Here is a 24,141-nt window from a genome sequence, read left to right as displayed (position 1 = left end):
GTACTCCCTGCATGTTGTTTAGAAGAAACAGCTGGTTTTCCACAAAAGTAGTGATCTAGGGGTTATTAGTAATGTTTAAAAAGAAATAACTGGCCCAGAAATCAGGTGAGTAGCATAGCATGTAGTTCAGTCCACCTCACGCACTTCAATTGTCAGGAGATTGTCACTCATGTTAAACCTACAGCTTTGATTATTGCACAGAAAGATTAGAATGCTGCTCAATTTAGTACAGGGAGTTACTAGACAGTACCTGCTTAAAAGATTGATTTTTTTTTAAAATTTTCTTTTAATTAAGATAAAAAAATTTAAGTCGTAGCTTGCTTATGAGAAACTTTAATGAAAAGGGAAAACAATTTTGTAAAAAAACCCTAGTATTTAAACAAATTTTTATTTCACTCCTGTCTCTCAACAGTTGTCGTCTCCTTGCTCAAATTCTTTTACTGTGGGAAAAACTTCAAAATTAATGTTAGCAAAAGGCTCAGCAGCTGAACAGAACAGTGCAAATTGCTTTTTGACTGAGTTCCTAGTTCTACTGCTGGTTTAATTGATATTTAATCCTTTCCCACCGTTGATTCCCGTTGTCCATATCTGAAAAGGACTTTCTGCTGTGAAAATTCAGCCCTCGACGCCAAGGAGTTAAAGAGTAGATATTTACTCAAGTGCTGAAAGGGTAAAAACTGGTTCAGGGAAGGTGTGGTAACAGGGTGAAAAACTGAAAGCATGATCTACCACTGCTAATGTGCATCCCTTAATGATAGCCCTCTTTTGTCACATTTATTCATGTCCATGTTTTCACCATACTATGGTGAGTAATTTAAATATTTCTAATAGTGTTTTTTCACAGCTCTTCCTAATTTATGCCCTGATACCTTACTATTTCTGCTTGTATTACATGTTTTTATTTTTAAGAATCTCAATGTCCTCTTTGTTTCAGACCTGAGATGGTAGTTGGTTGGTATCATAGTCACCCTGGCTTTGGCTGTTGGTTGTCTGGTGTAGATATCAATACTCAGCAGAGCTTTGAAGCCTTATCAGAAAGAGCTGTTGCTGTGGTGGTGGATCCCATTCAGAGTGTAAAAGGAAAGGTATAGTAGGCTTCCTTTATTTTTTTTTAAGGTACTTCAGTAAGAATTAATATAGAAGCACTGTAAATATGTATAAGTTCTTGATTTTTTTTTTTTAGAAGCCCATTATGCCTTAAAAAATAAAAAAGATTTCTCATTGTAAATGAAAAAATGATTGTTAGTTTATTCTGCATCTTACATCAGTAGTCCTTAAATGGGCTTGGAAGTCTTTGGTATTGTCAGTGCACATAACCAGTTGTAATCCTCCCTTAATATTTTGTTATTTAGGTGTCACTCAACATATCTGCAACTAATAATCCAAGTATACGTTGGTCCAGATAGTACATTTTGACCATAAAATTTATGGTTAAAGATCAATTACTAACAGATTGGAATAGGTTCAGTTCCTTAATGTGGGTACTAAGAAAGCATTGATTTATAGGCATTACATATGATGGCTTTTAGTATCATTTCTATTCAAAATGTTTTGGGCAATAAAACTTTACAAAAGACTTGGTATCAAGCATTTGAGTGTTTGAGAAGTGTGCAGATAAATGATTAAGTATGTTAAATGATTATGAGAAGAGATTAACTTGCAAAGCATATTGGTTTATAGTTGTCCTTTGTTGAAATCTCTTTTGTTCTTGTTTAGTTCTCTTTTTATTTCTTTCTAGCCCCATATGCCATTTTCCTATTTCCTGCCTCATGACAGCAGGGAGCAGCTCTATTATCACCTTCACAGAGCTGTCTGCAAATGTGAGAGGCAATTCGATTTTGCTCAACCACAGGGAGAGTGGATTAGAAAAACTACAGAACGTACAGAAATTGGCTAGGTGGTTTGCTGCTTTAAAATACTGCTGAGGTGTTTTGTTTGAGCATGCACTCCCATTGTATTGTATAATAATTATTGAAATGCGTCATGGTATATATGGATGATATTAATGTAAATTTATAAATATTTAAAAAGTAAGTGTTCTTCTGTAAAGCTGTAGTATCATATTTCCTGTGAGACGGATCATATTAAAGCCACCAAACAATTCCCCCAAGGGTTCCCTTAATTTTGTAATAGAATATTCTGAAGCTACAGTTGCATTTACATGATTTTTTAAAGTTCTGTTTCTTATAGGAAATTTGTTTATGTAACAGGCAATTAAAAAATTAATAGCTTCTGGTTGTTTGAAAGCCATTAGACATCTTAATCAATTTTGCTCCCTTTTAAATTGCATAAAGAATAGAAGAAAATTTAGGTAGTTTGGGGATGGGGGGGAAAGATGCAGTAGAATACTTAATTATTCCCGACTTATTTTTTTCTAGAACTTTTTCCTTTTGTTTTTTCTTATTTTCCCACTCCAATAAAAATGTTGAAATAGGATTTTTCTTACTTTGTCAATATATAATTTTCAGGACTATACTAGTAATTAATTTAGACCTCAGTAGCTATTAAATCTGTAAAGGGGAAAAGCCTCCTAATAAGTCACACTACTGTTATAACACACTTGCTCGCTAAGTGCTTTTTTTTTTTTTTTTAAATTTTGCCACTGTTGTTTGACACAGGTGTCACCTTTGAGGGTCTTTGTTCTCTTCAAGAAAATAATCTTTGGCAGATGTATTTTGAATGTGAATAAATTTTTGTCCATCTAAAGATTTCTGGAATTTTTGTTCATCTAAACATTTCTCAATTACAGCTTTTCTTATGGCATTGCTGCCAGTACTTGAGATCACTGGAAATCTTGTAATGTTTGTTTTTCATACATGTCTAGCTGCTACAGTCAGATTATATTACATTCTCAGGTTTCACATTAAAAAAAAGTTTACATCTGTCATGTTTCTGGCAAGTGCATCCTTAGAAGCTTAGAAATAGAAAGAATCCCCCAAATTATGCATACCACTTCTAATTAATTTCTTGATTTTGGGGGTGAGATCGGGCTATGGAATGTGTATAACTGTTATGATCCTGATTGGCAAGATCACTTGTGTTAAAATGTATTTTGATTTTATATGAACTGAGAGAACAGATATATTAGAACTGAAGGGGATTTCTTAGGTCAGGTTTGACTGCTTTCATGCATGACTGCCTCAGTATGGTGTCCAGGGCCTCTTCGTATCTTAGACAACCCAAGCTAAGCCTATTTTGGGGAAGTACCCGCCTTTTCTCAGTGCCAGCAAAAGAAGAACTGCTTGCAGAGTTAATTTTGCTGGTGTAGTAGCCGTTACACCGGTGGGCTTTTGCTCGTGTATGTAGCTATATGAGTCCAAGATCATTACTCATTATACCTTTTACTAGCATAAATGTCTGGCAAAAAATCATAGCGAACATGTGGCATAGAAGATTTTAATATGGTGTGTTTTGACTGAGATTAGATGTATTTAAAAACAAAGTCCAAAATAACACATTAGCTGATTTTCAACCTGCCTCAGGGCAGGTCCATGCCCATACAAATTGCTATGGCTTATAGTCAGTGAAGCAGTCATGGTTGTGGTAGTGAAGAATAACCGGGGCAGAGGTTATTTTCATGTGTCAGGAAGTTGAAATGAATTCTGATGAGGAGCCTCAGGTTCACCTTGCCTAGCTAAAGCATTAAAAAGCAGTTTGCCCTGTCACTGGTAGAAAGCGAAAACTTGTTAACTTCTTTGTTAGCTGTCCTTGTCTGAATACATGTGTTCCAAACTAGTAGGACAGGGGTGTATGACTGCAGTTTAAAGATAGGAATACATATAAGTCTCATGAGTTAAAAAAAAAAAAAAGTAATTTTATGTTTTCTTAAAGCCACTGAGCAAAAATAAAAAGTCGTATAAAATCCTTATATAAAAAGAAAACCCTCATATAGATCGATGGATTAAATGCCAACTGCTTTAATGACCATTTTAGGATTGGGATATTATTACATAAATATAGTAGGACACATGAAGGACAAGTAATTCTAAATACCGATCTTATTACTTTACATACATATTCTTGTGCACGCAATATGCTTTTTCATGGCTGTGTACCCTATATTGCAATTTTTAGGCTAATAATGTTCTAGCTCTCTGTAAAATAAACTCACAACAGATCTGTGAATTTTAACTGAAGGTCGGTGTTATCAGAACCCAGGTAGAAAAAGCTTTATGTTTTGGCTTTTTTTTTAATTGATTTCTATGAATGAAGTCAAAGTAAACATGCTGAAATATGGCCAGTGGGGTAACCTGGCTAGCTGTTGCTTCTTCTTGTACTTACTAATAAACCTTCTTTTTACCCCCTCCATTTTTTTCAGTCTGTGCAGTGGAAATTGTAATACATATTTAGAATATTCCACCGAAGCAGTAATTTCATTAAAGATTTGGAATAAAGCTAAATATTGACATTTCATGTTTATTTCCAACATACATTTTGAGATGTCTGTACAGAGAACTATATACCTTTGCCAAATGTTAAAAATAAATTTTTTTTTTGGACCTTAACTTAGCAGCTGTTCCTCACCTCTTATGGAAAATGTAAGTACACTAAGCCCACTGTAACAGTATCTTTAACTCCACAAGAATTAACTGTGTTGCACTTGTATGACAAATTAAGAAAAAAGTGGTGTTTTCTTTTTCAAACTATTTTACACTTTAAATCTTTATTATTAAAAGTCACCATTTAAAATGGCTTGGTTTCTTGAAGCAGTTCATTATTAATTAGATAAGTCAGGTTCCCCTTGATTAATAGTTGCTGGCATAAGGATTAGTAAAATACCCAAAATTGTCAGAAGTCCATTTTGTACACCTGAGAAGCTTGTTTGCACTTTATGGTGTTTTGTAGGATATGTAGCAAATTTTTTTTTCATACAGCAAAATTTCATGTCCATTATACCATAACTTTTCCTAGCAAGGCACTGTCAGAAGCATTTGTAGGAAGGTCTGTTGATTTATGGCAAAAATATTTCTTTTTTTATTGTTTGCTGAGGAAAAGACTAGTCTTTGATAACTTTTTATAAATTCTACTTGTTAATCACCTCCTGACAAATATGCTATGTATCTTTATCATGTGTTTAAATGATATCCTGCCTCGTAAGAGGTTTTTGCTATGCTATTTTATCCTTAATTTCATTCAGAAATAAAAGGAGAAAAAACCTGTGTACATTTGTTTAGCCAGGTAAATGAAAATAATTCCAGTTATAAATCATCTTGGAAGATCATCTAGTCCAACTTTGTGCAGAGCACAGTGTCAGCATTGGGTTCAGACCAACTCACTTAGGGTTTTGTCCACTTGAGTCTTGAGATGCAACAACCTCATGTGAATAGTTGTTCCATCATTTTATTATTCTTGCAGTTATTTTTTTTTCCCTTGTGTACAGTCAGCAGCTCCCCATTTCAGTTTATTACTATTGTCTGCTTCCTGCCACATAGATCATTGAAGAACCTTGTTCTGTGGTCCGAGTGACCTCTTCTGGAATTGCAAGGTTTGATACTTCAGAGAGTAGCCAGAATGTGAGCTGTAGTATAAAACCATTTTATTCAAGCAGTTTCTTTCCAGTGGAAGTTGTAAATTGCTTTCTTTTGTTCAATTTATGAGATCTTTAGAATTTTATTCTTAAAGGAGTAACAAATGTGGTGAACTTTATCATTTGTTCTTTTACTCATTTTTCAAGTGTGAAAAAAGTGATTCTTATCATACTCCTTTGAGTCCCAAAGAGGGACAGTTATACTGTATGTTTTTTTAAAAAAAGTTTGTCCTAAAATAGCTTTTATTGGGGGGGGAGATGCTGGTTTTATCCTCCTTGTGCAAATGAAGAGCTGAGAAGAGAGCTTAGCTGAGTTGCTGCTGGAGGTCCATAGCAAAGTTATGTCTGCCCAAAGCCAAGGTCATCTTGAGCAAGGTGAAGATCTCAGTCATCTTGAGCTGTTAACCAAGAAAAATAATATCTTTAATTAAATTTCTTTTTAGAATGATAATGCATTCTGTGCCTGTTGTACAAGTGTGGTGGCTCAAATACTATGCTTTGAAATGTTGTAGTATTCCAGAATGTTTTTAATTCTGATTGTGCTAATGAGATTTTGTCCATTTTTAAAAAATGGCGCAGGATGAAATGTCACCACAAAACCCAGTAGATCATATGGTTGAATAGAGCTTTGTTTTTTGTTTGCTGGATGACCTGTTCTAGCGACCTCTTCCATAAAACAGTAGTCTTCCCCTTTTGTTTGCCCATTGCTACTTCTAAATCTAGGTGACAACCCATGTGTAATTAATTAGGTATATCAGTAATATGGTTCTGTTAATACTTGATTTCAGTTTTTTAACTCTTAAGAGTAATAGGTGGTCATTTTGTTGAGTGCTGACCATAAGAATAGCTATTTGCAAATAGTTTTGTTCTCTTCTGCTACTTTGTGTTCTAGTTGAGATTGAATTTTCTATACACTACACTATCTCAGCTCGATGACTTATGTGTGGAAAAGGAACCTGAACTCCTTTTCTGAGACAGATTTTGCATTGGAAATCCTCCCAACTTATCAAGACAAATATATATTTGAATGATTTTATAGCTTGGTAATCACTTGATAGTCTAAAAGAGTGAAACCAAAAGTAGATGGAGATTTAACAATTACTCTTCTGAATGTTGGAATTACCATCTAGCCTCAAGAATTTTCTTCAGCTGAACATAAATCTTACACTAGTTTTCTGAAAGATTGCATGTTTTCAGACCTCTACTTTTTTATTAGTGCTATTGTTTCTCTTATGAACCTGTCATTTTCCTTTGTTTGAATTAACCATAGGATTGGAGGAGATTCTGACTGCTTTTTTTCTTGCCATTTTTAAAAACAATCCTTAAAATGAGATAGTGTGGAGACACTGCTGTAATGCCTGAAATTTAAAATAACCCATTAAGAATTAAGTTTGTAAGAACTTTAAGTAGATTGGACCCCCCACCAAGATTTTCTTTATATACCAAACTCCCCTCCTCACTTCATGTGCTTGTCTTAATAACCTTTACCTTAATAAATCTTCCCTATATATAAGTGACTTCAGTCAGTACAGCTTGAAAGTATTAATTGAAAACAACTAAACAAAACAGTAAATTGACTACATTGTCAATACTGCTTTGGAGACATGTCTCTTTATTGTGAACTATTATGCAGATAACATTTTACAGGAAAATATGTTTCAAAACGTGATACTTAAAATTTTACATCAGAATCTTTTATACCTGGAATAACTTTCATTATTAGAACTGGAGTTGCTAACACTTTACTATTGTGAAGGGGAAAATTCTAAAATACAGAAGGTAATTTTACAATGTGTAATTTTGGTTTAAGTTTCAGGAGTACATTTCTGTACTACTTTGTACAATGTCTAGTACATTTAGATACTCTTACAGTACTGTGGTATTTCTTAACGTTGACTGACAGAGCATTTGGTGCAGTAACCTGCATATCAGAGACAGAAACATCCTAATTTGATCTAGGCAAGAACCAAGTTTCAGTAGGAGCCTGATCTGGAGAATAAGTTTGTGCTGGGTTTGATTACTGTTGATTCAATAAAGATTGATGCTCTTTTTCCTGAAGAATCACATTTGTAAGAGATGAAATGCATCTGCACTACAGCGTAGACCACGTGGTGTTTTCAGTTCAGGATGTGTTTTTCTAAACCTAGGCATAATCTACAAAGTATTGAACTGTTTTATTACTGTCAGTATACCACTGTTTTGTTTGAAAAACAGCACATTTTATAGTAGTTGCACATATTCAGTATAACATATTTTACATCTTTTATGTCCTAATTTTTTTAATGATATGCCAAAGCTGTTAATATCAATACTGGTGTTCTAAAATTTGTTACGCAATGTCCTTTGGATTTGATGTGATTTAATTATGCAATGTATATTTACCTACTAAACCATTTACATAGGTTACTTCAGTTCATGCCTTTCCTTAAAAAAAGTTCCAAGATGACTTTTTGTTGAGAAGTATTAAATGTTTAATTTCCTTTTGCCATGGTGGATGTAGAATAGTCCATTTATCTTCATTAAGGCATATAGCTTTAAAACTTGTGGCTTTCTACTTGGGAGTTATGGATGCATGCCCTCACTTGTCAAGATAAATGTATTATACTGTAGTTCTCTCCCCTCCCAGTATGGATATTCAAGTTGTACTGTGGCTATGACCACAAGTAAGCAATTCTCTAAGGATAGACAAGGAAAATGCACATACTCCTAGGAATATATTTTCTAGAGCTAAAATTGACATTTTATAAATAATTTCCATGTTGCAAACTTCAAACTCACAATCACAGCAATTCAGTGATATGCATTTGGCATGAGTCAGTTTCAGTTCTTAGTGCTTTTCATTGGAAATGGCATAAAAAGTAAGATTTCTTTGAATTTTTTATGTTGTGGGCTTACAGGGGACAGGAGATGTTCTTCACTTGTAGTTGTCTAACAGTGCATGGCAGCATAAATAACAAAATGGTCATAAACCTGAGCTGCACTTCTCAGGTCACATGTTCCATTTCATTTTTAAAGAATCTAGAAACAAACTAAGCAGTTGATAACAGGTCAGTTGCAGGTGATAAAAGAGATTTTAGATGGGACATTACTTCTTTTTTCCACACCTGGCATAACCACATTACATGCTTTGAAGAGTTGTCTTTAAGCACTGGTATGTTTGTTCATAAACATATGGCATAAACAATACATTGCTATTTGAATTCTAAGAACACAATACATTTTTAAAGATCATCACCATATGTCATAGATTCTTCACTGGAAAAAAATATTGATGTTAGAATTTTTTTTAATTTAAACAAAAAAAGGCTGACATTTCTAACTGAAGTTTACCATTAAAATATAGTGGGTCTTGCAAAACAGGACTACTTGTTTCAATATTGTTTGTAGATTTGATATTGGAGGGATTTGAGAATCAAGTGTGTAAAGTACTCTTGAAATTCTCTTACAATTTTTTTTTTTGTAAAAAATACCCCACAAAGTTATGAAGACTCTTTTAGAAAAAGTGGTGTTATATATGGTATTCACACTCTGAAGAAGGTAAAATAAGTCTGGCTACTAAGCATCCTAAATTTTAATCAAGCCATTATTTTTAATAACTATGTGCTATAAAAGGCCAGATTTTTATCTAGTTAGCAATTGAGGAGTCCAGCACTTGTCTTAAATTGTGAATAACTATGAATCATATTAATTATAGCTATCCTCAAATTTATTAAGTACACTGAACATAACTGCAAATTTTGTTTCTAAAAATATGTTATGCAGGCTCTCCTGTGGGTTGTTGACCCTGCGGAAGTGCTTAAAAAATGCTGTATAGTTATTGTTTTTTAGATTATTATGCTTTTTGAAGCTAAGACAGATGTACAAAAAGATGCAGTTTTTATTTTGTATTGGCAGCTTCCAAATATTTAGTATCTATTTCCAAGAGCTGCAATTAGTAAAGCATCCATGGTACTGAAATCCACACATCCCACAAGCTAATTATATTTGCAAGGTCAGATTGAATACATATTTTCAGAAAAATAAAGGGTTATATAAATGTGTCTTCTACTTGGCTGTTATATCACAGTTTGTTGATCTGGAGTATAATGTGTACAATTCACAAATTTGTCTGATAACAGAAAGTGGTGTGTGATTGTGTTTATTTTACTAACCAGTATATTCACAGCAATCACTTCCAAATATCTCTCCAGTAAAGATGTGTTAATTACAAAACAGACAAGGTCTTCTATTATATTAAAGCTACTAACAAGAAGACAGCAGGAATCACACATGTAAATAGCATCATCAACCCCTATTTTAGTCCTCTGTTTTGATCTGTGAGTTGCGCATAGACCAAAGGTGCTATTAAAGACTCAGTATATGAAATAGGCAGCATTATATGAACAAAATTTATTCAACAAGAAAACAGACCTTTAACATGAATTTAACAAGCCTGAGAAATTATAAACTCTCATATGCTGCAGATTCATGCAGTGATAATAAACAAAAAAGGAAAGTAAGAGGTTTCCTTAAGCTAGCCAAACTGCTAATGGTTTTGTTATAAGCTGTCTGCTGTTGAAATGACCTCTGAAAAGTCTGAAGACACTTATACTACAAAAAATTAAATGGTCAGAGTGGTGAAAGAGTTACACTATGGAAGTGCATTTAAAAAAAAAATCTACCTTCATATTTCTGGAAAATATTCCAGTGACATAGACTTTTGTTTAACTTTATGTCTTTACAGAAAAGGAATTTAGCATGAAGCTTGGAAACTGTAGTTTTCACTAAAACAGTGAATGCTGCATTAGGTAATTTAAGTACGATGAAAGCTTAAAATTTTTGGATGAGAAATATTGACTTCTTACAACAAAAATCTAAGGAACCGAGTGGGGTTTTATGCTGCTTTTAATTAATCCTTAGAGGTTCTTTGTTCAAAATACTGTGTCTAAAGTTTCCATCATAGAATACGGGGTGACCATGTTGCTGTTATCTGATTGCATCATGCTGTACTTCAAAATACACAAATGTAGAGAGGAGATTTCAGCTTGTACACACCTCCCAAGTGCTCACTGGGCTTTTTTCTTGAATCTTACTGTGGCATAATTAACACCTACTTCACCCATTGCTCATTAGTACACTGGACATTAATGAGTCAATTTGTTTTGATATAATCCTCTAAAGGAGAGACTGATTTGTGTTCACTGTGAAAAAAGCAATTACATTTCATAGAAATGAATATGTAGGATTTATTGTTGTATTTATGTTTTTATTGCGTATTAGGTCTAAATTTAGCCTTCAGGTTGTTGAGCATGTTAGTTGCTTTAAGATGGTTGCTATAGCGATAGCAGCAAATTCCTTTAATCTTAGTGTAGTTAAAGTATTTAGTTACCATTGGTCGTCACAGTGCAACTGAGACGAGAAATATAATTCACATGCGTACTTTTTGTACCCCCCTGAGATAGTAGAAATTACCATTTTATCCCGTTCTAAAACTTAATATTTGTGATTTTAATATTTCATACCACTTACTGTTAGATTGATATTTGTTCTACTTAGGAAATACTTGCATTTCATTCCTTCAGGAGGACAGTTAGAGTGGGCAGTGCTTTCCCATACAGTTATTACCTGAAACAGAATGAAAATTACTTTTGGTCAGAATTAAGATGATAGAGTAATGTTCAGTATCACGTAGAAATATTTTAGCAGCTAATTATCTTATTTTAATGTGAAATATATCCAAACATATCCTTGAGAATATAAACTGAAATGTTGCGTTTATTATCCAAACCAAGTTTAACCATTTTTTTATTTTGGGTTTTCTTTTTATTTTACATGACTCAAGTCCCAAAACAAATCCATGCTGGATAATGCCTTTCATTCTTGGATAGGCTCAACCTTATCTAGTGAAGTTTTCAGTTAAAGTCGACGCTAGAAGCATAGCTGTTAGTAAGTTATAAAACAGCTCCTTTTGATTATAGTGTACTGCCAAGTTCATGTTTCTTGCTCCTGAGAGTAAATTTTTTCTTGCTTGGGTTTTTTTCCTCTTTATCTAGATAGTCTCTAGAGAACTTGTGGTGTGGAATTTTTTTTGCTTTGACTCTAATTTATACTGCCTGTTTGTTATGGTTGGGCATTTCCAGGTGTTCATAAATTAGAGCATCTGGTTGAAATGTAACACAGAGGGATATATAAAAAGTCACAAGTGTTTTGATATAGAGAAACATCTGATAATAATTAAAAAGGAAAAAATACAATTATTTTGTATGTTACCATGAAGAATGTATATGTATATAGAATCTTTTTGAGAATTAAGGGTTTTTAAAATACAATTCCTTTTTTGTAGCATTAGAATAAATGTCGTGCTTCTGCTGCATATTAATTCTGAATTGTGTTTTGGTTGTATTATTGTTTAGAAAAAATTGTTACTGTTAACTCATTTTAATGGGGTCACAACCTAACATGTACAATTAAAAAAATCTTTAATATAAGTTTCCTGCATGCAGTTTTAAGACATGACATGCAGATGGATCTGGCCAGTCATCTGAGAGTCCAGGCAATAGCTATTAGTGGCACTGAGTCACTCAACATGATTGAAATAGTTGGGTCTCAAAAGTAAATACAAAAGGTAATAAGTTATTAGGCTTTCTCAGTTTATACTTTGAGATTGTTTTCTTTTGTTATAAATACTTGCCAATTTAATTTTATTTCCACATGAATGACTCCATAAAAAATTGCACGTGTATTTGGCTGTGAATATTTGTGTAGAGAGGAAAATTCTAGAAGAAGGTGGGAGACTCAATGTTGCTTTCTCTGCAGACTTTCAGTGATTTAGCTGATTTCTTGTTTGTTCAACATAAAAGATCTGGTTTAGGTCTAATTCCTCAAAATATCAAACCAGCCATGTAAATGTATCTGTTGTATTATGGAGAGGAAAAGCATAAAAATGATTGTATAAAAGTTGTTAAAAGGAGATTTAAATTACTGTAATGAACTAGAATAACTCTTCAAACATATGCAGACAAGATGCCTGCAATGTATCTCTGGTACTGTTTCTGTGGATGTACAAGGCTGTAAGTGCACTGGTCCAGTTAAAAGATGGGCCTAAATGAGAAATCTTATCTTGCAATTATGAATCCATAATTTCAGGTACCCGGTAAGAGTGGGTTTGACTGTACTGTTGGTATGTTCTCAATTGTCTCATCTCACATAGATGTTGGATAGGGGTGTGGGGGTTTTTGTATGGGGCCATGAAATCCTATTTCCAAAGATTTTCATAGACAAATTCAGCACAGGACAGAATAAAAATCAGTGATGGTTTTACTTTATTTGCAATGAAAAAGCGCTGAATACTACCTACTGTGTACCTTTAAATCATAAATGACCTTGGTTTTCTTTTACTCTGTTTTTTACTCCTGAGCATGACACTGACAAGGACTTTTTAATCCATCAGACAGTTTATAGACCCTTCCGTAGTCACAAGAAGCAAAAAGCATCTGACTAGAAGGGAATACATGGGGCAAGTTCCTGGCTGGCTATAATTTTGTTGTCATTTCAAGTATTGTGGTAGTATAATTGATGTGACAGGACTGGGCTTTAGACTCAGTCCCTTAGCTTGTGCTCACTTTCAGTTTTAGACTCTCTCTGTCATTCATTTTGATTGGATGAGATTTAGGTGACAAACATATGCATACCTTTGAAGCTTAGAGTAAGTGTACGTAAAAATTCAGTGTTATATGATGATATTATGTATAAAAAACTTACAGCTCCATGGAAAAGGTAATAATTGGTGTCACCTTACAATACAAGGTAGTGTAGTGTGCTGATAGCATAGCCAGCAGGAGGCTCTTTTTTATTAATATTATAATTAAATGATTTTCTGGATAAAGGCCAAAAACAGATGAGAGTTGATTGTGCCTTGTCCACTGTTGCTTGGCACTATTAGTTGCGTTTTCTAAAAAGAATTGACTTGACATCTTGTTTTTACAGGTTGTTATTGATGCCTTCAGATTGATCAATGCTAATATGATGGTCTTGGGACATGAACCAAGACAAACAACTTCAAATCTGGGTCACTTAAACAAGCCATCTATCCAGGTAAAGCCAGTGTTGATAGTTCTGTAAATTGCAAGATTTATTCAGCATTTTTGGGGAAAGGTACCTAAGCTACAAATTCTTCTCTCTCTAGCATTTCTCTGCATGTGTTTTATAATTGATACGATTCATCAGTGCAGTTATGTATGTAAAGGGTTTAAAAATTGAACCCTAAATTAGCTACCTAAGTATGAATTCATGTATAAGTACTGTAAAGGTTAAAGTACAGATTTATGGAAATGCAAACTTTTAGAAGTGCTATTGATGTCATGTGATGCAAGATAGGTACTGTTTTCAGTACTGCAATTTAAAAACTACCTCGACATCTCAGCTGTCCTAAAGATAAATTATTCTGAAGCAAATCATGGAAAAAGTTCCCTCTTCATTAATAATCTTGTCTTTCTACTGTATTCTTGTATAGGTTCTTGCTTATTGTATAATCTAGATTTAACCTTGTGTTTTAAATAATTAATCTCTGATTTTTATATAATGCAGTAATTTGCTGAGAAAATTGTGGAGTAGGAAATTCAATGGGTAAATAGGATATTTGATTGGCTTCAACTGTAATGTTCTTTTGAGTATGTTGTCTTATATTTCTTTGAAAGCATTTGTGAAACTTAGATATACAAAATTTGATTTCTGAAGTTGATTTTCACTGGTGAGATAAATGTTGGTCTTCAGTGAAGCAAACCTTTATTTTGAGAAATAGTTTCTGTCCTGAAACAACTATCCCTTGGAGTGATTACTGTTTTTATCTCTGTCATTCTTCTGCTTCAATGTTTTTTCCTTTTTTCTCTCCAGAAAACTTCTTCCCCTTACTAAACGTTCTAAAAGGCATGTGTACTTGCAACCACGAAGCCTAATTCCTGCTCTTTTGATCTGTTACTTGAACAGTAAAAGTAATATTTGCTAGATAAATGTCCAAGAAAAAGACTGTACACTAGTCACAGTAAAACTGAAATAAAGGCTAAACTTCTGTTCTAAGAGAGCCATCCTTTGGAAGCTACTAGATCACCATACCCCTGTCTTTCTTTTTATTACAAATGCATTGAAACCCTTTACTAGCTGTAAAAATGCTAGCCCAAAAAATAAGACGATTAAAGAGTCTGCTTCAGGAGGTGGTGGTTGTTGTTTTACTTTTGATTTTTTTGAATCGGTAAAAACTGTGAACTATAATGAGTATGAAATAGGCAGCTAATACTCTTGATTGGATATAGGCAAGCCCATGCTTGCATGTTTCAGGGCTTTTTTAACTGAGCTTTTCTGGACCATGTGTAATGACCTCCCTTGTAAACCCCTGTAGTATTGTTCAACTTCCTTATTTTAAGATCCCTGTCCCTACAGCATGGCATGGTGATGGGAGTTTGGGGTTTCTGTTGTTAGGGTGGGTATTTTTCGTTTGTGTTAGTTTTTTTGCAAGTTGGCAGTGAGCTGTTGGAAATGTCACTGTTAAGCTAAGAATCATAGTTTAAAATGATACTCTCGTTATTAAAACTGCAAGGGTTCTTGCAGTTGTTTTGCTTTTATTCTAAGGTCATGAATAAAATTCTGACCCAATTGAGGTCAGCAGCAAACTTAATATTGATTTCAGCTGGGCTAGAAGCAAGGATTTTAAAACATTCCTTAAAGTCTCAGGAATGAGAATAGTACATGGTTTGTTTTCATTCCTTTTTTGTGGTTTTTCTTGTGTTCCCTTATCAGCAGCTGGTTCTACCTGCTCTTTGTGCATCTGATTTGTAAGGCTTGTTGGAATTATGGTTTCCATTTGGAACAAAACGTATGAAGAACAAGCTTTGCTTTAAAGTGTTTTATAGGTTTTATTTTAACCTGTTGCAGTGGCTAAACTACAACTGCTGTTCAGTTTTGAAGTGGAACAGCTGTTTACCTTTTACATTGCTTCACTCTTTAAAAGAGCAGTTTTGGAAGGGGAGAGGATAGTGGGGGAAGGGAAAGATGTTTGTCAAATTTTAGGAGCTTTAGAAAACTCCATAAGCATCTACAACTGAGTTTAAACACAGACCACAAAATATCATATGCAGTCATTTTGAGTGGGATAAGAAAATGGCAGTGGAAACTAATTGCTAATAGTTTGAACCATAAATTACTTTATTGATGATAGAACCTATATTTTACAGTTTCAATTATGTGACACAAGTGAAGGTTATCTGTAACTGGTTCTTGTAAATGTAACCATTCAAGCAGTTTTGTATCTTTGTATATGTGTTTGCAAAAGAAATCTGTTTAAAGTGTATGTGTAAGAACATTTTCAACTTTCATACAGATAATTTTGAAATGCTGAAATACTAAGTTGTGTAAGATGCAAATACACATTAACTCTGTATAGCACTGAAGAATATATTTAAACATTAATAGGTGGAATGATTAGAACATAAGAAATATTTACCACTAATTATGTGTGGGTTTATCATATTTCTAAGTGAAATATAATAAATTTCTAAGTGAAATGTATAAGATTTTATTTGGAAAATAGACTATTTTAGTAGTGATGAGGATTTATCATAGAATTTTAACCCCTCACACCCCACAAATATTAATCCAACTCACCCTTAAGGCATAAATGTAAGAAGAAAAAAAAAAAAAAAGTAATGCACATGAGGAAAATAGAAGATACATGCATATAGTTGTCACTTAACCTAATCTTAGTTGATCGGATTGTGATGTACAAGTTTAAGGACAAATTTGCAAAGAGCATAATTATAAGGAGAAAGTCTTTTTTTCATTTAAAGTTAAAAAAAAAAAAAAAGCTTTAATACCCAAGGTTAATTTGATGTGCAGTCTAACTGATACCTGACATGTTTAATCTCTGCTTCAGCTACTCTCTCTTTGTATTGTACCTTAGAGAAGGAACTTTGGAGTGTTGGCAGTGATTGTAAATAAAGATAGCCAACATTCTTTTGTTTGCAACAGGAAGAGCCTTATATTTTAATAAAAATGATAATTTATTGAGGGAAGAAGGATTTGAGAGAAATATGTTTGTGCATATGTATCGGTCAAATGTTTGCAGGCAGTTACCACTTTTTTCTCTGATAGTTGTTACTGTGTGAAAAAACTCCATGGTTTAGAAATAGAAAATGTAACTGTCAGTTAACGAACACTAAAAGAGAAATAGGAACAGGTATATTTACTTTATAAGTACTTATAGTCTGTGTATTTGTTTCTTTGTGGTTTTCTTTTTATTTAAGTGATGTTTGAAGATGGCTGTATTTAAATTAAGTCTTTTTTTCTAATACTTATTAATTTCAGATGTGAGTAATTTTTATACAAACTTTTCCCTGAATTTTACAGGCACTAATTCATGGACTAAACAGACATTATTATTCCATCACCATCAACTACAGGAAGAATGAACTAGAACAGAAGGTAATTGTTTCAACTTTTATTCAGAGGACAAAGAACATTATACAAACTATTTAAGATTTGTGGCAATATTCTGATTTCAACTGCTGATACTTTCAGTAGGTGTTTTAACTCTCCTGGAGTAGATAGCTTCTCTGCCAGAAAGCACTTAAATGTGTAGTCATGATGATGAAACAAACCTTCCAAAACCACATTCTATTATTCATATAAATAGCTTGACATCCTTTTTGACCACATTTTTATGGGAAGTCCTCATGCTGTTTTCTGAACTTAACAGGTTTGTGCAAAGTTTTAAGTTGTAAGTGATGAAGCTAAAAGACATACTAGCTGCCTTAGGTTTTCACAGGCTGGAATTCCTGAAGCTATAAGACTGTATTTTCCAAAATGGAATTGTATAACCAAGGAATCTCAAATTTTTATTGGCTATAATCACTTTGACAGAAGGGGCTTCCAGTTGGTATGAATGGAGCTGCCCAAGACTTCACTGAATATCAGGAAGTTGTGATGTCATGCATTTACAGAAAAAAATGTTGTTCAGTTACTGATAAAATATTGTCAGTTACTTTTGCATCAAACTTCCACAGTTACCAATAAATCTAGCTTGACATCTCAACCAAGAAAGAAACAGAAAGAAGAAAAAAAAAGCTTATTTATCATCTTACAGAAGTTAATTCTTGAAAAAACAGATTCTGTCTTCCGTTATGCCTATGTTCATGGTCTTTTTAGGGTTATAAATTGATATCAGAGTTGGAGTTTATGATTAAAAGGTTAGAATAGTTTTCTCATTAATTTTGAATTTTAGAGGGCTAGAAGTAATTAGAAAAATGCATAACGGAAGAATGTGTATGCAAATCGGGGAGTTTAAAAGAATTTGTGAAATGCAGTATCAGGCATTCAAAACCTCAGTGTTACTGAAAAGAGTAACTGATTCAACAAAACCAGTTCTCAGTAAATGTCCATGAAGCTTTTGGAGGTTATTGTTTCCATTCAAATACAACAGTGTAGTCAATCCAGTCTTTTCTGAAGTTCCCGGTGTGTATTTTATTTATTGTCTTTACATATGTAAGTTACTACCTTCGCGTGTAGGAGAATAATCTTGACTGAGTGAGGAGAACTTTAATCTGTGAGGCAGCAACTATCTCCACACATCTTTGATAAGACAGGTTCATACATATCTTAAACCCCTCTCATGGTGGTGCTGATCTGATCTGTTATCTCCATCTGTAGTAAGAAGAGTACATGCTTCATGTATTAGATGAGGACCCCATCACACTAAACCATAATTGTAAAATCCAAATAGCCTAGCTAAACTGTGTATGCAGTTTGCCTACAACTCTTTCTGTCAGTAACTAAGATCTTGCTAATGAAAATTATGACACAAACTTCCTACTTGGTTCATATGTTCCAAAACCAGGTTTCTTTGGAAGCTGTACACAGGGTGAAACAGGAACTTTTGTTCAGCTGATGACAGTTACAGGACGTACAGGTTCTCAAAGATGTAGTAAATATTTGCAAATTGAAGGCAAGATGGAAGTGTTTGCTGAAAGCGTCCTCCCTACAGTCCTCAAGTGTGCAGAAGATCCACAAAATATACTTTTTTTTTTTTTTTTCCCCCCCAGGAAAATCAGGAAACTGCCTTTGTAGTTATTCCTTCACTCTTTCAGGAACGACATCAGAGTGTCAAGCAAAACATTTCAGATATTTCTAATAGTCCCTGCGTTTATCACCATCAAAACTCTGCATCACTTTATCATGTTGTTTTTAGGGCTGTTTATACAAGGACAAACACACAAGTCATGCTTTGGCTTTTGAAGTTCACTTCATCACAACTGTGGCAGCTGCCTGCATACAGTTTAGCATAATCAGTGAGGCCTAAATAACTACTTCATATATTTAATCCAAGCATTAAAATATTTTTCGGCTTCATCAGAGGCCAGTAGCTGTAACCATTCCTTATTTGGCAGTTAAAATATTCACCTTTCTGTTAGCTCTCCTACAGTTCAGTTGTGCATTTTCACTCTACAGTAAAAATAAAAAATTACAAAAGAAAACCCTAAGTATTCCTGTCAAAGTAAGTGTGGCCCTGGTTTACATGACTCATTTTCGTATTTAGGGTTCAAGAAGTTTGATCTTTAAAAACTCATGCAAAATCTATCATGTGTTCTAGCAGAATAGTTGATTACTGTATTAAAACATTGTAAGATCAATACATTTTTCATTACATTCTTACTCTTATAAATTGTTTTTCTGTCAAAGAGATCTTCGTAGTATTATGAATGTATTTTATAATGAATGCTTTAAAGAGGTTTTCTTTTGCAGATGTTGCTAAATTTACATAAGAAGAGTTGGATGGAAGGTTTGACACTTCAGGACTACAGTGAACATTGCAAACTCAATGAAACAGTAGTGAAGGAGATGTTAGAATTAGCTAAAAATTACAACAAGGTATTCATATCCCATAACAATAGTATAACTGTAGCTGTGTTTATGAAGACATGTATTACTTAATTTCAGAAGCTGATAATTAAGCCTTACTCAGAAAGAATTTTAAAGTACTAGACTATAAGAACAAAATGATTGTTGCAGGAACTTTTCTGGACCTTGGTATTTTTTGGTTTGTATAATCCGTTTTCAGCAAAGAGTTTCTTGGGATCTGGTTAAATTAGGCACAAGTGTGGCTTTAATGGCCTTGTGGAGACTGTGTTTCTTATTATTCAACTTTGTATTATTTCCATATGAAGTTGCCTATTACCTCTTGGCTTTGCTTGCCTGACTTTTTGCCCTGAACTAACAAAGTGTTTAATTACATGTTTTCCTTTGAAATTTGAGTAATCGCATCAATTTTGTATTTTTACTTAGTGAATAGACTATAAGGTTCCTGTAGATCAAAATACGCGATTGATTGTATTCTTCAGTCAAGGACTACTTGACCCGGTATAGCAGAAAAAAGGTTATTTATCTGTATCATTCCAGTAGATAGATACTAAGTATTTAGAATCATTGTAGAGCCTAATTCATTGTTCCTTTTAGGTTAAAAAGTTACTATTGATGTTGTAAGAAAGAGGAATCAGTTATTTGTACTGTTTTAATACTGTCACTTACACGTAGTAATATTTTTTTTATAAATACTAGATCTCAGCAAGCATCCTCTGAGTAGTAAGCATGTCAGTCATTTTTGATGAGTGCTATTTTTTTAATAAAAAATTCAATATTACGTTCACTAGTTAAGTGAGTGGATTTACTTTATAAAGACACTGTGTTTGAAAGCAATGGAACATTTATAAAATATGTATTAAAATAAGTGACTTTAAACAGTATAAAAATTTATTGTGATCAAACCTCCAGTAGCTGAAACAATGAAGGTAACGTTATTTTTGGTTCTGCTTTTCTAAGTTAACTATCTTCAATTATGTTTAAGTATTGATACCACTCATTTAAGATTTTTGCTTAAAAACAGTTTTGTAAATATCTGACAATAAAACCATTCATGAGTATTTGCCTTGATCTTTTGCACTAACACTTAGTAATTAAAGCCACGTCTGCTGAAAAGCTGAAGTACCTTTCCTTTTGACTTTCTGAAATGTGTTGCTGTTTGATTTTTTTTTTTTCTCTTTTTTTTCTTTTTTTTGAGAAAGAGAATTATATTTTGAGAATCTTGTGGCTTGGGAAAAAAGTAAATGAAATCTGAAACACTGACCTTTTCTCTGTTTCTTTCACAGGCTGTTGAAGAAGAAGATAAGATGACACCTGAACAGCTGGCAATAAAAAATGTTGGCAAGCAGGTGAGGTGTGATGAATTAGAGTGAGGTGGAATGATACGCTTCGTTCATTCTAAATATTAATTTTTTTACATGTGCGTAGGTGATTTTAGTTCTACGTGCAAGATAGTCTCAATGCTCAGAAAAATGACTTTATTTTTGTTGAACATTGTTGTGTAAGGAACAAGGCTTTTGGCTATAGATCATTGGCAGAATATGTGCGAGTTTCGTTCTACATGGTTTGTATTACATGCTAAGGAGCAGTGTTGAGATTTGCTAGTTTTTCGTCTCCTTTTTTTTTAACTTCTTTTCAAGAAAGGCATAAAGATATCCAAGTCTCTGTCAGAGAGGCCAAAACTGTGAAGACTTTCAAAAAATAATAATTGAAAAAAGTGGGAGTGTTGGTTCTACATTATCTTGGCTAAAGAACCACCTCACCCCTTATTCTCAGTTCATGATCACACTGACAGTGCTTAGCTCCAATACACAGGTATGGAAGTAAGCTGTGTTGCTTTGTATTGCTGTTGAAGGAAGGCAGTTTAGGACCACAGCTGAACCTGAAAACACCCACTCAATTCATTCTATCCATTTGCAATGCCAGGTTATAGCATCTTTATAGAAGACTCGACTGAAAACTATTTCTACATTAGATTTCAACATAAAGGTTAAGAAAATGTGCTTTGGTGAGGGAGAGCAAGACAAGTTTTTAAGAGGTAGTGTTTAAATTCAAGAAGGGCAGTGGAAACAAGAAATAGCTTTAAAAATATCCAGTGTGTCCTTAAAGAACCAGTATTTACTGTATTGCTAGTAGCAGTAGAAGAATTTAAAAGATTCTGGATTGCTCTTATGTGTCAGCTTCTAGCAGCTATGTCGTAACACATCTGCACTATTGTTCAGTCACTCGTGTATTTCTGTAGCATTCAGAACAATGGAGTTTATGCACACCTACACATACATAAATATATATATATATATATATTTAAAAAAATACATGTAAAAAGGGTTGTATTTTAATGGTTATGATGTCATCTCAAACAGAATTTGAGCTTTAGTAGTTGTTTAAATCATTATGCGTACATGAAAAAAATTCTATTTTTATATAGTTCTTTAAAAAGAATTTTTTTCTTGATAAAATTTTTGTGTTTTCTTTAAATTATAAAATGGTTCAGTTAAGTAATTTCCATGTGATTTTTTTTTACACAACTTAACCTTTGTAAACTGCTCACAATAGGGATATTACATTGTTAGGTTGCATAATTTGCTAGGAACAGAGAGAATATTGGAGAAATGTATGATCTTTGAAAATGAGGTATTTAAGAAGGAAGTGTACACAGATTTTTCTAGTACACTTTTACGTAAACTTGATGGGTTTGTTACATTTTGACAATAATTCTTTTTTTAAAAGTTAAAATTCCCAAGTGATTGTCTTCTGTATTTTATTTACACACAAGAATGCTACAATAATACTACAGTAAAGTTTAGACATGTTTTTTAAATATGCCTAATAATTTTGCAGTATTTGGAGATTAGTTACTTAATCTCAGTTCTGAAACTGGAGAAGTGCATGAGTGTGGTTTTCAACCAGAAATAATCTTATTGTTCTATGCAGATGCCCACAAATGCCCACATCAATTGAGTAATAGTGTGTGGGGATGTGTATTTTCAGAATGCTGCTCAGTCTTAATGTTCAACTTTTCAGAGTATTTGAACACAGCATTGTGCATTTTTTAATTTTTTTAATGGGTATAAATATGCTTATTTTCTTGCAGTCAACACAACTATTCAAAGAGTGTGTTAGATCAGATTTGAGTCTTTACAGGATTAAAACACATTTGTGCAAAGATCTGAAAACAAATTGCAATGTACCAGAACTAAGATTAAAATATTGGTCTTAGTGAGATGTATAGTAAATTTCACATATTGTCCCTAAAACTCACAGCTGTCATGATTACTTTTCACATGCTGGATGGAAATTTATTTCCTAAACCTGCCCTCATGAGTGATAGTGTGGACTAGTAAAATCATACTCATGGAAATTCAGTAATTTGTTAGGTCTTGTCAGAATGCAAAATTTAGGAGCATTACTGGCCTGTGTTCCTTAACTCACAATCACCTTAAATAGACCTGAAGTAAATTAAATCCTTCAGAGATGTGTTCCAGTCATTTCTCTCATGGCATCCTTTGTATTTCAGGACCCCAAACGTCATTTAGAAGAGCATGTGGATGTGCTGATGACCTCAAACATTGTCCAGTGTTTAGCTGCTATGTTGGATACAGTTGTATTTAAATAACTGATTCACTGTTTGTGATGCTTTCTGTGTATATTTGTTTATTGTTTCTAATACTCACAAAACAGAGACTGTTGAGGCTATATTTGATTAAACAGAGACATCTGACTTCATTTGCAATGTAAGTGCAGCACTGTAACACCTTTCAGTCTTTAATTGTGCAGTTGCTTCAGTTTCTTTTTGTCAGGGTCTTTACAGATTCCAAAGCATTCAAGAACACAATGTGGGAAAAAATGTATTACATTTTCATTTAATATTTGGGGGGAAAAATCAGTAGTACATATATATTTTGATTGTTGCAACATAATAAAAATACATTTACAAACCTGTCTTAAGTTCTGGAAGGCCTTTTTTGAGAAAGGATGATGGGAATTAACAGTGTAGGAAAAGTGTTGGTAAAGGTTTATTTCTACCCACTGTAAAACTACTGAGACTTTAATTTCTAGGACAGCAAAATGAAATTTGGCTCCCATTGATTACCAGATATTCTCACTGAGATTAAGAAAAAATATTTTAAAATTTGTAGTAGAGCTGAATTCTGAGAATGTACAAAAACTAAAATGCTGAAAAATTCCCAGCTGACTCCTTCTCCATATTATTCAACCCTAATATCCACAGAAGACAATTGACCTTAAGAAAATGAATTCAGTTATGCTGATAACTGAATCACACAACTCTCACAAGCAGTGTCATAAATAGCAGTATTCTGAGAATAAACATTCAAGTGATGGAGGCTGTTCTAGGTTATATGAACCCTCCCTCCTGCGAAAGAGAATGTACATGAGATGTCCATATATATAAATATAGGGAAAGAGTCCTAACTACAATACGGTATTTAAAACCCTTTCCACTGACTAGGGAGGGAGACACTCATAGGAAGGCAGGTGGGTTGGCCACTTGGTTTTAAGCGGGCAAACCCAAATAACTAGGTTTGGGGAGTGATTTTGGGTTTTGGGCAGGGGTCTGGTTGGGTTTTTTGTTTCATTGTTTTTTAAGTATTGGGTGGTACTTAGGCTGATTTGGTTCTTTTGTCTGGGCAGAAGTGTTCTCTTTCTGTGTCACTCACAATATTTTGTTTACTGTTTTGGGTTTGTTTTTTTAAATAAATGGCAACAGTTGT

General features: G+C 33.5%; 1 protein-coding gene across 1 annotated transcript in view; it reads left to right on the top strand.

The window, feature by feature from the left end:
* PSMD14 (proteasome 26S subunit, non-ATPase 14) overlaps window positions 1–23,356 on the top strand; it is a 42,865-nt gene extending 19,509 nt beyond the window's left edge. Inside the window, exons 6-11 of the mRNA XM_026852890.1 lie at window positions 935–1,085; window positions 13,493–13,600; window positions 16,904–16,978; window positions 19,295–19,420; window positions 20,695–20,757; window positions 22,926–23,356. Coding sequence (XP_026708691.1) covers window positions 935–1,085; window positions 13,493–13,600; window positions 16,904–16,978; window positions 19,295–19,420; window positions 20,695–20,757; window positions 22,926–23,024 — 622 coding nt within the window. The 3' untranslated portion in view covers window positions 23,025–23,356. The remainder of the gene's footprint in view (window positions 1–934; window positions 1,086–13,492; window positions 13,601–16,903; window positions 16,979–19,294; window positions 19,421–20,694; window positions 20,758–22,925) is intronic.
* Window positions 23,357–24,141: the final 785 nt, after the last annotated feature.

Source organism: Athene cunicularia (genome assembly GCF_003259725.1).
Source record: "Athene cunicularia isolate RWA chromosome 7 unlocalized genomic scaffold, athCun1 chr7_part1, whole genome shotgun sequence".
Classification (NCBI taxonomy): Eukaryota; Metazoa; Chordata; class Aves; order Strigiformes; family Strigidae; genus Athene; species Athene cunicularia.
Note: the sequence above shows the minus strand (reverse complement) of the source record. Positions and strands in the feature narration are given on the sequence as shown.